Below are 13,881 nucleotides of genomic sequence, written 5' to 3' on the forward strand. Positions count from 1 at the left end.
GCTTGAAAACATGTCAGAACAAGAAAGAATCACTTCACAGCTTCGCTTTACCCTCGGTCTCCACATCCTGATGAACGGCAGTGTCGATGCCACCTTCACCCTCAACACGCTCTACCTCATCCTGAACAACCTCCAGTCTCGTCTCAGGCACCTTAGTCAAAATCCAAGCCTTCACATCCGCAAAGAACCTCTCCGTCGTCTCAGGCAACTCGTCATGCAACTTATGATAAGCCCCCTCATAAGAACAAAACTTCACATCCCCACCCTTCTCAGTCAACGCCTTAACAAAGTCCTTGGTCGCAGGATAACTAGTAATGAGATCCCCATCGCCATGTCCAAACCAAAACGGCAGCTCAGTCTTCGCCCAAGCCCCATCCCCAGCCGCAAACATCCCCTCCAACCAAATCCCCCGATCCAACATGCCAGCCAACCCTTCAAAAGTACCCGTATCATGGCACAGCGTATCAGCCACGAACTCCTTGACCACATCCTTGTTACGGGACAGCAGATTCGCATCGAGCGGGGAATACCGCTGCTTATGGGGAATCAACTTTGCGACAAGTCGCCCGGCTGAGACTGTCAGTTTTGAGGGGCGGGAGGATGGATCTATGGCGATTAGAGGGGAGTACAGAAGCACGCCGGCGAACTTGGGCCGGTTGGATTTGTCTCCGTTGTAGGGTGACTCTGGGTGGAAGATGTAGTTGAGGACTTGGCCGCCGCCCATGCTGTGGCCCATTAAGAAGAGGGGCACGTCGGGGCGGGATGGTAAACTTTGCAAGAAAGAGTGGATGTCTGAGAGGACTTGGGAGGTTGTGCCTGTGTTACCACGGTCGCGGGAATTTTTGACACTACGGCCCCAGCCTCTGGTTTTGGGTTGTTAGTTAGGGGGGTTGTTTATTGTGAAACAGGTTGGTTCTTTGCGGGTATTTATATTGAATACCAGCATGTGGTTGACATTGGTGGTTTAGCACTTACCGCTGATCAAAAGACCTGACTTCAACGCCTGCTGACACTAGAGTTGGAAACAGATCGTGGTAGGCATTGCCTAGCATGGGTTTATGTCAATATTCTGTTTATGGACCTTTACTGTCTTGGCTTATTTTGCTCATAGACATAATAAACTCACAGTGGTCACTGAAGCCATGGATAAAAGCCAAAACAGCAAGTGGAGACCCACTGGTCTATAGAGTAGATCGCCTTGTTAGCTTTGGAAATCAATATCTTGGGGTTGGGGTCCATCTCGGCTTATCCAGATGGGGATCAAAGCCATGTTGCAAATTCAAACATACCTTCCATGTCTTGGCATACAGCTCAAGTCCGTCTGATAGAGTATGTACGCTTTCTTCTGTGCTCATTTTGACTGTTGGTGCTTGTACAAGAGCTTGAGAGGTGGTTAGAAAAGAGACGGAGTGCACGTTTTTAATCTGGATAGGACACGGGACCTCGGCAGGATTGTCAAGCCAAGATACTAACGTGATTTGGATCCACCAGGTCCCAACTTTTATACTAAACCCTATTTATGCAAAGTTGTATCCTAACACAATAATTAATACTCCGTATACAAAAGTAAGATAAAAATTACAAATTGATACAATCCCAGAAATATCAAGCATATCCCATTTCCTAGACGTCAGCTGTAGATTCTGCGCCCCTTTTCTCTGGTAAAGTTTGGCAGCAACTTTGGTCAACTGTGACTGCCCCTTTTCCTCTTTTCATTTGACTCATTTCTATTGTATTAAATCCATGATCGCACTGCCCCCAGAATCCCTGTAGTACCTTTAGACCTCGGGAAGAATCCGAGGTTCGGATTTCAGTGGGCAAGAGCCTCTAGGGATCCATGGGTCTTTGAATCCACTTTTTAGGATTTTATTGGTTCCTGCTTAACTATGTCTCGTCCAATCACATTTTGCTAGTGACATGCTTCTCGAGGGCTATACTATATCATCCCAAATCACTGTCAATCTCTTGACTGTCTTATTTTTTTGGTTACCTTTTAACCTTGGAATCTATGCTATATTACATTATACAAAGAGTGCCCTCGATACTTAGGCCAGCAATCTCACAATCTCTGCTGCGCCCCAAATATTCAAAAAGGATGTCCTCCGCCGTTCCTCGAGTTGTTACAAACACCCACCAACCCGATGTCTCATATCGATCTCTGGCATTATCCCCGAGTGAAGATAGCCCGGATATCCGCCAGAAGTATCGACCATTCATCCTTGACAACAATGCAACTGAGGACTGGGTCAACAACTTAGACTTGACCACCGCAGCGGACATGGCAGAACAAAACCTACGGGTTACAAATGAGAGGCTGAAAGTTCTGGTACTTTATGGAAGTCTTCGCAAAAGATCATATTCCCGACTGGTGGCATTGGAAGCTTCCCGTATCCTTTTCCGACTTGGCTGTGACGTACGCGTCTTTGACCCCGAAGGTCTTCCTATGAAGAACGAGAGCGACACAGCCCATCCTAAAGTACAGGAGCTCCGCGAACTCAGTGTATGGAGCGATGGACATATCTGGGTCTCGCCTGAACAGCACGGAAATTTGGTGAGTGATTTTCTCACCCATAGTCTGAACATTTAATGCATTATTTACTTACGTGCTTTCCCGCAATGTTAGACTGCCGTATTCAAAAATCAGATCGATTGGATCCCTTTGTCTACTGGAAGTGTCCGTCCCACCCAAGGCCGAACGCTGGCTATTGCCCAAGTGTGCGGCGGGTCCCAATCGTTCAATGCGGTCAACTCTTTACGTATCCTTGGTCGGTGGATGCGTATGTTTACGATCCCGAATCAGTCCTCGATCCCGAAGGCATATACACAGTTCCCGGATGAAGGTCAACCGGGAGATCAACGACTCATGCCTAGCGGTAACAGAGATCGTCTAGTGGATTGCATGGAGGAGTTTGTCAAATATACGATTCTTATGCGGCCTCACATCGGTCTTTTTAGTGACCGTTTTAGTGAACGGGAGGAAAGGAAGATAAAGGAGGCAAAGCTGCTTGCTGCGAAATCCAGTTGAAAGACATAGAATAATATAGAGAGTTTTAGAGAGAGAATATACTATGGTATAATTGCTCAACATGTTTTGTTCGACTAGCAAGTCGACAACTCCTCTGGCTAAGCCTAGGACTGTACAACATTAGAAGATATGGAAGTTGTATTCACATTGAAAAATTTGTTAGCACATTTCGGTCGTCTAGTCGGGCAGTGACCAATCATACGAGGCGAGTGATACTATCTCAAATGATCCGAGGACTCAAGTGTTCCATGATATTAACTCAACTAATATCTACAAAATACCCCTTACCCATCATCTGGTCCTTCGATCGATTCCGTTATATTCCCTTTTCGATCCGTTCATGCTTTAGAAAAGACCAAGAGTTCTCCCAGCAGCGTAAATTCACTTGCATGTCTAGGGTGCCTGACATGCAGAAGACAGTGTATATTATGGCTTCATTCCATTCCTCGGTCAGCCCATATCTGTAGCTTTAGGCAGCCCGGTCTATGTCCAAGCTCATCGAAACTATTAGCCCATTTTTCATCTTTTTGGCCAGTGGTATTCTTTCTTGCCGATCATTCATGCGCAAATAGCGACGCCAAGAAACAGTGACATACTACATTCGGCAAGTCGAGGGTCGTAGCCATAAGTTGAGATAATCTCTAACTTTTGTTAAATATTTCTCGCTTCCCTCCCTATGCATATGTAGGTTATTGGGAGTTGAACCATATTCGACAACCGAGGCAATCCCCCACGGAGACTTTGTTCCCTTGTTCCCCGCAGTTTCATGTTTATACTATACAATGTCGCTTTCTTCCAACATCTCTCCACCCCCAGACGGCGGGTACGGCTGGGTGTGCGTGGCTGCATGCTTTTCTATAAACTGCTTCACTTGGGGTGCAGTCTCTGTGCGTTATCTCTCCATCAATCGCGTCAACGGCAACTAAGCTCATGTTCTAACAGTCATATGGCGTGTACTTGGCACACTATCTCTCGAACAACATATTCCCTGAGGCTACCCCCATGGACTTTGCACTAATTGGGGGTTTAAATTTCTCCATGGCGATGTTGGTAGCGCCTGCTGTTACAATCATCGCTCGCAAGTACGGCACCCAGTTACCGATGTTGCTTGGTCTGGGGCTTTTGGCATCGGGGTATGTCTCTGCGTCCTTTTCACAAAGAATATGGCAGCTTTATCTGTCACAGGGAGTCTTGATCGGATTTGGGGTTGGGTTTATTTATATACCAAGCATTCCAGTTCTCTCTCAGTGGTTCGATAAGAAAAGAAGTCTTGCCAACGGGATCAGTGCGGCCGGGTCAGGTATTGGTGGCTTGATTTTTTCGTTTATGGATGGTTCAATCATTCAGAAGATATCTCTTGCTTGGGCTCTACGATTTACAGCTATCATCAGTTGCTCGATACTAATCATTGCTATTTTACTAATTCGAACTCGCAACGAAGCTATACAGCCGTCCCAGCGGGGATTTGATGTGAAACTCTTACGTCGTTTAGACGTGCTTCTATTGCTATCATGGGCTTTTCTTAGTATGCTTGGCTATATTTGTCTGCTGTTTTCACTTCCGGATTATGCACGCTCCATTGGACTCTCTGACAACCAAGCTACAGTTGTCAACGCGATCCTAAACTTGGGAACTGCTGTTGGTCGGCCACTGATTGGTGTTTCCAGCGATTGCTTTGGCAGGATTGAGGTCGCCGGTCTCTTGACTTGCTTTTGTGGCATTACTTGTTTTGTCATTTGGCTTCCCTCGGCATCATATGGTGCGCTTGTTCTCTTCGCTTTCATTAGTGGGGCTATTCTCGGGGTCTTTTGGGTTGTAAGTTGATACGGCCCATACTTATTCTGCGTGATTGCTGAACTAATGTTCCTACTAGACCGTGGGACCTTTATGTGTTGAGGTCGCTGGGTTGGAGCAGCTCCAATCACTCCTCTCTCTATCTTGGGTTTTTACTGTGCTCCCTACAACATGTAAGGTCTTCACATACGTACCTGGAGACCGTGAGCTAATATCAAATTATATATAGTCTCCGAGGTTATAGCACTCAAACTACGCCGCCTTGGGTCCTACCAACCATATCGAAACGCCCAAGTATTCTGTGGTATCTCCTACATTTGTGCCAGTATGGCTTTACTGTCTCTCTGGATGATTAAACGACGGAAAGTACAAACAGGGGTCTAGAAACAGATAGGGACACCTAATCCAAAAGAGCTGGTTTGAGTGGTTTGAGTGTTTATATTGAAACAGAAATAGTCGGCCGCTTATACGGCCTTGTCATGTCTTTTTAGATATCTACTTAGATGTATTGGAAGACATTAAAAAAAAGCACGAACTGTGCAGAGGACCTTTCTGCTTTCCACCACGTAGAACGTTCAGCGGTTTACTTATGCTCCTGCAGTATATCCGTTTAGGTCATGGATACAGTTTCTTAAAAGCGATATATTGGCTACAATGCTCAATTTAGGATTTGTGCAGAAGATTTCCCATTTGATGGAAAATGTATATAACTATAGACTGCGGGACCTAACAACCTGTCGTTGTTGATTGCAGTTGCAAATGCACTGAGCGGTTGCATAAAATCAATCAGTGGGCACTAATTTAAAGTCTTGCAGAATTGAAGTCATATGCTTCTGCAATAGGAGCTTTGATATGATGATCGTTAGAGTCTCTGAAATCCAAATGTTCTCAAATCACGCTTCGATATCTTCTTCCATCCTTTCCAGGTGCTGTAAGCCCTCCCAAAACTCCGCGACCAGGACGTCTTGGTAGGTCAATAAAGCAGATTAACTAAACTCCACATTTCTCATCGTCTGCGAAGATAAAAGTAAAAGCCTCAGGGGTCTGTGGTACCGACCTGCACATCCACGACGGTGAATTTGGAGCTCGGGTAGGTCGAGTCACAATTCCGCATTCCTGATAATGTCTGATCACATACTCTAGTTCCCGCTCATTCCCGGTCACGAGACTGTGGGAGTAGTTGCAGCATTTGGTAGAGACGTCCAGGGCTTCACAATCGGAGACCGCGTGGTAGCTGATAACTCCGAGCTATGTGGGCATTGCCACTATTGTCATCGGGGCAAAGAACTGTTCTGCGATAATTTCATCGCCCATGGCGTTATGGTTGACGGGGTTTTCGCGGAATATGCTGCGTATCCAGCACACCACGTATTCACGTTCAAGAACCTGTGTGACCTGGATGCCACACTTTTGGAGCCTGCGGCGTACGGTGTTTACAAGGACGATGACCGTGTCTCCCTATCGCCGAACACGATGTTCAAAGAAGAGATAAATGTGCTTGGCTCCTTCAGTCAGACCCATAAATTCCCTACTGCTATTGATTACCTTGGTAAGTGTCCAACTATTTCTACAATTGCTTATAGAAAGCGCGTTAAAGTTGACGGTATTGTTAACAAGACATTCAAGCTGGAGGAGTGGCAGGCATGCCTTGATGCAATGAAGAATAAGTCAGTAATTAAGGCTGCTATAGTGTTTGATTAGAGGGGCGAGCGGTGCCGACTTGATCGACTGTGAACTAGTATTTTACTAGCCTCTCTTCTCTATTCTTATTCTTCTGGCTATGCTCTTCAATTACTGCGAAAGGCGAGGGTGAAATACCCATGACAATATACACCATTCCGACAAATCGGCCAGTGTTGGGGGGCAGGGTGGTTCAGGACCCGCCGAGTCCTCGTCTCGCGGTCGTCGCCGACACGAACCTGCACGGTATAAGTATACTCCTTTCCTATAAAACTCAAAGCAAATTCCCACGTTAGAAATAACCACATCTAGTTTACCGAAGTCTTTCTAGACCTTATAGTTACGGCTAGTATCTAGGATTATCCAACAGAAACTATACGATACTACTATTAGTAGAAGACCTAACCTTAACCTACGATAGTGTTTGAAACCAACCAATTCAATAGAATTGCCAATAAAAAGTATTTAACCTAACAATACAAAATTCAAAATAATATCTAATTTAAACAGATCGGCCAAGCTCAGAGTCGAAAATCCCTGAACTGGTCGGGGTCCGCGGACCCCGACGTCAGCCTGGCCTGTCTGTGTTTTTTTATACATCTTACGCAGAGTCACAACCATCCTTTCCGGTACCTTTTATGATAAAGATCCAAACAAAAATGTCTACATTCAATGGGTTAGAAATAACAACGGTAAATCCACCCATCTTACTCCTACCGAAACCCCATCTAACCCAATCAGGCCTCAATAATCGCCGCGGTAGCCAGCGAAGGTGCCATCCACCCAATGGACACAGTAATAACACGCATGCAATCCCCAATGTACAGCAGCGTCTATAAGCACCTAAACGGCACACTCAGCCGCACCCTCTTCAGCGGGCTGTACCAAGGTTTCGGACCAACCTTTGTCGCAGGCACACTTTCATCAGCGGCTTTTTTCACAGCATACGAAGCCTCAAAGACAGCGTTCGATAATGCACAGTCCGCTGGATATATGCTCGGCGTTCCGCGGCCGTTAATCCACATTGCTAGCAGTGCTGTCGCTGAACTGCTGGCTTGCGCTATCCAGAACCCGGCCGAGGTATTGAAGCAGAATGCTCAGGTTTACCAGCGGCCAGTTAGTTCTAAACGGGGCCCGTCTCCGACGATGGAGATGATGCGTCAGTTTTGGAAATATCCTTCTGGCTTGTGGGCTGGGTATGGTGCGTTAGCGGCGAGTCAATTACCGAGTATGTGTCTTACGTTTTGTTTGTATGAGAGGTTTAAGGAGGATTTGCTTGAGCGGTGGAAGACAGACAAAAATGATGTGAGACAGCAGATTGAAGCCACTGTTTTGGGTGCTGGTGCTGCGGGGGGTTGTGTATCGTGGTTCTTTGTTCCTATCCATGTGGTTAAGACGAGGATGAGGCTTGCGGCTGGTGAACAGACAGGCGGTACCCAGTCAAATCTCAAGGGGAAACCCGGTTTACCGTCCCGTGTTGGGGCATTTTCTATTGCTCGAGATGTGCTACGGAAGGAAGGGGTGGCTGGGTTGTTCCGGGGATCTACTTTGACCTGCGTGGCAGCGGTTGTGGGGAGTGGACTTTATATTGGGTGTTACGAGGGGGCTAAGATATACTTGTGCAATTATCAAGCCTCGTAGTTGGCACGGTTGGAGATTATTCCGGGCTAAATGTATTATAAGATATGTATAATAGAATAGAATCACTCTCCTCCTTCTGTCTTATAACAGACTGGAAAGCAGGAGTCGCCCATTAGAAGTATAAAATGCAAAGGCACCCTTCCATCGTTAAATTGTAAGGCGCTCATTGACTACAAAAGGTGCGTGCAGAACAGGGTATCGGGGAATAAGAGCTAACATCAGACTTATTAGCTCTCCATAGGGTTACACCAAATGTCCTTTGCAGATGTTGTGCGTATTGGCCTATCCGAATCCTGGGCATATTCCACGTGCTATATGGCACATACCTACTACACAAAGTACACGATAGTCCGGGGAATCATGTCTGTATTACAGTGTCACAAATAAACAAGCATGTGCCTAAGACTTCGTGGGGCATCTTGGCCGACATTTACCAGTAATTCTACTGTCTACAAAAGAACACCGAAGACTGAAACTGAACAAAGCCATGCTCTATTCTTGGTTGAGCCTCGCATAGGACGAAGGGCACAATAAACACGTACAAAGAACAGACAAAACTCCCTTCGCCTGAAAAAAAAAGAAAACGACGAAAAGCAAACCTCGTCACGGGCAAAAAGCAGATACCCTTCACCACCTGTTCCGCCCGAACACCAATCCCCGATCCTAAGCGTCGTGAAGCCGTCTCAGATGAGGTTAGAGATTAGGTGAAATGAAACCGAGATAAATCAGGAAACTTAAACGGAAGAAGACACAGGAGATGTAGAGCGTGAGGTTGAGGACAAAGAGGGGGAGATTTGGAGGGAAGAGGGAATGCCAGGGAGTAAATGGAGACTGGTCACGCCGTTTCACTACATCCAACGAACACGAGACAAGACCATCCATCGTTCGAGGAACAGATACCCCCGCTAGCAAACCAAGAGGATACAGAGGAGGATAAGCAAGAGGAAACGGAAGGACGTTCATAAGCAGGAAAGAAAACACAAGAAGGAAGAAAAAGAAATACGTAAAGAAACACCATAAGACGGCTGGCTAGAGAGCCACCACCCAAAAAGATTCCGAAATAACAAGCACGAAGGAAAGAAACTGAAACCGGTTGGAAAAACACCCCATCTCCGAAGATTTCAAATGCTCCATGTCATCAGTGCCGTTGTGGTCCAAAGTCTGCCTCTACCACCTTACCCTTCTTGCCCTTTACCGTAAACTCCGCAAGCAACGCAACGTGATCACTAGGGAAGTGGAAATTCGGGAACCCGGGCACGCGGCGCAGATATTCCTTGTCCACTTCGCCGAGCAACGCCGACACATGAAGAGTGTTGGAAGAGTACCAAATGTAGTCGAGAATGGCCGTGAAATCGGAAGTGTAGTTGGTGAAGCTCAGCTCTCCCATGGAGGAGTACGCTGACTTCAGCTTGAAGGGATGTGTCATACCAACCCGGCTGAGATTTCCGTAAAGTCGCTTCTCTAGATCGGGATGGGCTTCGGGAAGTCGTCCAGTGGAGATCAAGTTGTAAGCCGCAGACCCTGGTGAGGAGTTGAAATCACCGCACATGAGAACAGGGATCTGATCACCACTGGTGTACTCCATCGATGGGGCCGGCTCCACCACGGGCGCGCTCTCTGAGCCACTTTCGGCCTCTGAGAAGCGGAATGCGGTCTTGTCTGTGCAGGCGGGCCATTTGGCGTAGTTATCCGAGAGTTTGGTAATCTCCTCCATCAAAATCGCAGTCTGAATGAGCTTGACGTCCTTGAAGGCCGGATCCCAATACAGATGAGCGTTCACGCTGATGAAGCGAGCACCGGTTTGCCGGTTTTCCAAGAAGATCACAACGGCGATGTGGTCCTTCTGCCACAGTCGGTTGTAGATATCATCTTGGCCCTTGGCGTCGGGTCGACGAACGGCTGTCTGACCAAAGTTGATCAATTGCTTGTCCAGCAGGATGTACTTGCTTCCCTTGAAGAATGTGGCACATCCATCAACCATCCGGGCGTCTTCCTCTTGCATGCCCATTGCACGACCGCGTGGCCAGTAGACACCCTTATAGTCATTGTAGGCAAGCTGCTCCCGGAAGAAATTGTTGTAACTTCCCTGATCAACCTCCTGAAGGCAGACAATATCTGAGTTGTGGGATCGTAATTCGTTAAGAATAAGCTCGCGGCGGAATTCCCAGGAAAGGACACGCGAGGGCACATAGCCGTAATGCGATTGGGTCGCAGAAGAGTCACACAGGGTGTTGTACGACAGTACGGTGATCTTTTCCGTATTACTGTTGGGCGAGGTTGAAGTATCATCGAGGATCACCCAGTCACGGTCAGGGGGAGGTAGGTGGACTGTAATGACGAAGTTAGCCCAAAAAAATCACACGCAAATATGCTCGAAAGCGGAAGAAGCTGTTGAAACGCACCTGGCATCTCTTCTTTTAGGTACTTGATGAGAGCCTTGGTTCCGTCCTTCATGATCTGAGATTTGAGGACATCGTTCAGGGGATTGCCTTCGATGCCCAGTGTTTCCAGCCGGTAAAGGTAACCCATTTCGTAAGGGAGGGTGCGAATGTTGTTATCAAAGAGAAGGAGTTTCTTCAGGTTTGAAAGCATGCCAAGTTCTTCTGGCAGCTCCGTCAATTCATTCCCTGACAGATCCAGATGATTCAACTTCCGCAGTTGTCCAATAGCCGGGGGCAGCACCTTCAACTTGTTAGAGTTAAGGTACAGCTTCTCAATGAAGCCATAGTTGAACAGTGAGGTAGTCAAAGCGCGTAATCCTTGGCCACCGAAATCAAGCGCATTCCAACCCTGTCGACTAGCTGGCTTTCCTGCAGATGCACCATTGCGTCCATCCGTCCCATTCTCTGTGTCAGTGTTGCTGGAAATGAGTTGGATTCCTTTCGTTTGTTGCGCAATGACGCGGGCATGGTAGTGGGGAGAAGTGGCTTGTCTCGATTCCGCCGCAAGCTGGAGCTGCTGCTGCCAATGCTCGTTCATTGATTCATCAAGATCATCGTCCGCGGTCGGTACTCCGTTCTGCAAATGCGTCGATGTGAAATGGGAGGTTGTCGTAGTGCCCAGTGCGCCGCCGGGGAAATTGTGCTGATGAGTGAGGTTGTGGGTCGCCTGCGTGTGGTGGGCATGATGGTGCGGTTGTTGTGTGTGATGAGAGTGGTGGGTTTGCGACTGGAACTTGGGGATCGGCATGCCAAACCGCTGGTGGGCTTGACCGCCATTCATCATGACATGCTGACCTTGGTGAGTTTGGCCGTACATGTTGTTAAAAGGGCTGAGAGCAGCAGCCTGGTTTAGGGCAGGGGATCGAGAGGGGGAGGGGGTGTCGTTGTTGAATTTCAGTCGACCCGTCGGAGAATTGGTCCCGTTTCGAACGATGTGTCGCTGGTGAGGGTTCTGCTGTGCTTGAGCTTGGAAGTAGAACTGCCCGGCCCCAGGCTGCTGGAACCTGTAGGTACCATCTGCCATTTAACGTGGCAGACGAGACCGTGTTTTGTTTCCCTGGTGGAAAACCTGTTGGTTGGTGGGCGGCGCTAAGTCGAGTTGGGACGAGGAGAGGAGAGGAGAGGATCGGAGACGGTCTCTTCTCTTCTTCCACATAGAGGCCTAAGGCAAAACCACCTGTATCAAACCACGATTGAAGGTCGGTGACTTTGGCACTGGGAGTATCTTTAGGTGTACAATGGAGCGGTACCTAAGGGCGGAGATTGGGCGGAAGGGTCAAAAGAAGGCGTGATCGGAAAAGTAAAAAGAGATCGAGTGATGGGGGAGTCGAAGAAAAACCAGTGGGGTAAGATTGACGTAGCAAAGATGAGCAAACCAGACGATTGTCTCCAGGTCGATGAGGACGTCTTGAGATGACACTGGTGGTTTGCAGCGAGGCGGGAGTCACGGGATCACGTGAATCGCCGCAAGGGCTTTGAGCTTGACTTGCCAAGACACGGTCGATGTTTCTCAAATGTTTGATGTTTTCTTTTTTATGAAAAAGTGTGAAATTGATCATATATTCTTCATTCATGGCGCACCTTTGCGTTACTTTTGCGATGGATGGGACTGTTTATATGAAAACCACAGCCATGTGGTCGACTTTGCCTACCAAAACCATATACGCAACGGGTCTTTGGCAAGTCGAACCTGCATCAGATTTTGATTCTGCCTAGAAATCTTGTTTGAAGCTAGCCAACACCACTGGGGGTATAGATGAAAGCAATCTGGGTTTAAGGGGGATATATAACCAAGGGGTGCAGCAAAGAGGGAAACAGACCAACGACAGAAGATTGAAAGAATGAACAATGGCCTGATCTATTTTAAGCCCTCGCTAATAATATCCAATACCTTCTAAATTTGAGTCTGATCTTTTGATTTTGTTCTATGTAGGTGTTGGAGAATTATAGAACCTTTGTGTCAAAGTAGTTCGGGTTCAGGTCAGCTTCCCCTTGGCATGAACTACTTGAGCGAGACGGAAAAGCCACTAAAGGGCTAATTCTTGCTCAATTTCACAAATTTCATATCGTATGATTAGGAACAGAATGCAACCTTGGAACGCCGGTAAATTATATTATATTACTATAGTGATCGTAGGCGAATGCCTTATAACACCATCTTATAGCATGGTATCTATGCGGAGTATGATGTAGAAAGAATCGCTATTGAATCACTATTAAATGATGTTTAGGTGATGTCTAGATAGAGGTTTTTAAAGATAATTTCAGTCGTCAAATGACGCCTGCACAGGTTCTGTATAAGCCCTAGTGAATATAGAGATATCATTCAGATGAGAGATGTATAGCTTCTGCAAGGTAGCACAGACCTAGTATACTCGCATATTCCCCAAAAGGGATACATCCGACTTAAGGCAACCACAACGCTCCATATACACAGTTTAGTTACCTTCATCTTACCGGTCATATTTGCCTCTTCAACTCCGCTTATTCCGGTGTCTTGAAAAAAAAAAACCGAACTAGTCCTAATCAAAAGTACGTGGCAGACGCTATTGTGTCGATCGAATTTTCGTATCATTCTGCAGGTACGTTTAATTTTAATATCGAGCGGAAAGGGCACGGATCACAGTGCAGACTAAGACGATCGCGCGGAATAGCCGATAACACAGACAAGTGCGTGGGACTTAGCGTTACGGGGTACTGACTCCGAGGTATCAGATAGAGAGACAATGGCGAGCTAAGTCTCAGAGTTGTCGGGGCCCAGACTGCGGATCCAATTATTAGACCACCTCCCTAATATGGACATGACGGGTAAGGGATCTCCGACGGTTTGTGTATCCAGTTTTACCGTTTGAATGATAATACATATATGTACGGAGTACTCCGTACATGCATGTCTAGTTTTCTGTGCAACAATTTGCTATACTTTTGTATCTTATCAATCAGAAGAAAGGGAGCATTACCCTAAATTAGGTGCTTTGACATTGTTACCTTATATGTATATGATTATGGATCCTAGAGGTCTGAAAATTGTGTATTCAATATTCCCCATAAATTGTCCAAAACCAATAATGAACTAATGCAATATCATACCCGTGGACGTAACTACGGATAACATAGTTTCTACCGCATTTGGCCAACATTTCCATTTTCGGACATTGAGCCATGGCATTCAATGAGAGTCATGATGTCAATGCTTATAAAAAAATTAGGAATACTTCAACACAACAAAGGTCAAGGGTAAGACAGAATGCATATTGACCCCAATACTGATATTTCACGGAGTAAGTACTGTTACTGTTA

At 46.7% G+C, this 13,881-nt stretch overlaps 6 protein-coding genes across 6 annotated transcripts; 4 read left to right on the top strand and 2 right to left on the bottom strand.

Moving 5' to 3' along the window:
- Positions 1-34: 34 nt before the first annotated feature.
- Positions 35-1,355, bottom strand: N7537_007545 (acylglycerol lipase; the record flags this gene model as incomplete). Its single annotated transcript, XM_056898600.1, has 4 exons — positions 35-863; positions 976-1,045; positions 1,127-1,181; positions 1,290-1,355. The coding sequence occupies 4 exons, from the start codon at positions 1,353-1,355 to the stop codon at positions 35-37; spliced, it is 1,020 nt and encodes a 339-aa protein (XP_056750676.1).
- Positions 1,356-2,095: 740 nt separating this feature from the next.
- On the top strand, positions 2,096-3,025 carry N7537_007546 (Arsenate resistance ArsH; the record flags this gene model as incomplete). The annotated part of the gene is made up of 2 exons (XM_056898601.1): positions 2,096-2,551; positions 2,624-3,025. The coding sequence occupies 2 exons, from the start codon at positions 2,096-2,098 to the stop codon at positions 3,023-3,025; spliced, it is 858 nt and encodes a 285-aa protein (XP_056750677.1).
- Positions 3,026-3,807: 782 nt separating this feature from the next.
- Positions 3,808-5,203, top strand: N7537_007547 (major facilitator superfamily domain-containing protein; the record flags this gene model as incomplete). The annotated part of the gene is made up of 4 exons (XM_056898602.1): positions 3,808-3,912; positions 3,968-4,840; positions 4,899-5,022; positions 5,049-5,203. 4 exons carry the CDS (start codon positions 3,808-3,810, stop codon positions 5,201-5,203), a joined length of 1,257 nt encoding a protein of 418 aa, XP_056750678.1.
- Positions 5,204-5,747: 544 nt separating this feature from the next.
- On the top strand, positions 5,748-6,520 carry N7537_007548 (uncharacterized protein; the record flags this gene model as incomplete). Its single annotated transcript, XM_056898603.1, has 3 exons — positions 5,748-5,787; positions 5,848-5,909; positions 5,963-6,520. Coding segments are annotated over 3 exons (660 nt in total), but the record flags the coding sequence as incomplete, so codon positions are not given.
- Positions 6,521-7,158: 638 nt separating this feature from the next.
- N7537_007549 (putative mitochondrial carrier protein (Pet8)) lies at positions 7,159-8,140 on the top strand (the record flags this gene model as incomplete). The annotated part of the gene is made up of 2 exons (XM_056898604.1): positions 7,159-7,191; positions 7,241-8,140. The coding sequence occupies 2 exons, from the start codon at positions 7,159-7,161 to the stop codon at positions 8,138-8,140; spliced, it is 933 nt and encodes a 310-aa protein (XP_056750680.1).
- Positions 8,141-9,278: 1,138 nt separating this feature from the next.
- On the bottom strand, positions 9,279-11,605 carry N7537_007550 (CCR4-Not complex 3'-5'-exoribonuclease subunit Ccr4; the record flags this gene model as incomplete). The annotated part of the gene is made up of 2 exons (XM_056898605.1): positions 9,279-10,468; positions 10,543-11,605. 2 exons carry the CDS (start codon positions 11,603-11,605, stop codon positions 9,279-9,281), a joined length of 2,253 nt encoding a protein of 750 aa, XP_056750681.1.
- Between the last annotated feature and the right edge of the window lie 2,276 nt (positions 11,606-13,881).

The sequence above is a fragment of the Penicillium hordei genome (assembly GCF_028827395.1).
Source record: "Penicillium hordei strain IBT 12815 chromosome Unknown utg000004l_segment0_segment0, whole genome shotgun sequence".
Lineage (NCBI taxonomy): Eukaryota > Fungi > Ascomycota > Eurotiomycetes > Eurotiales > Aspergillaceae > Penicillium > Penicillium hordei.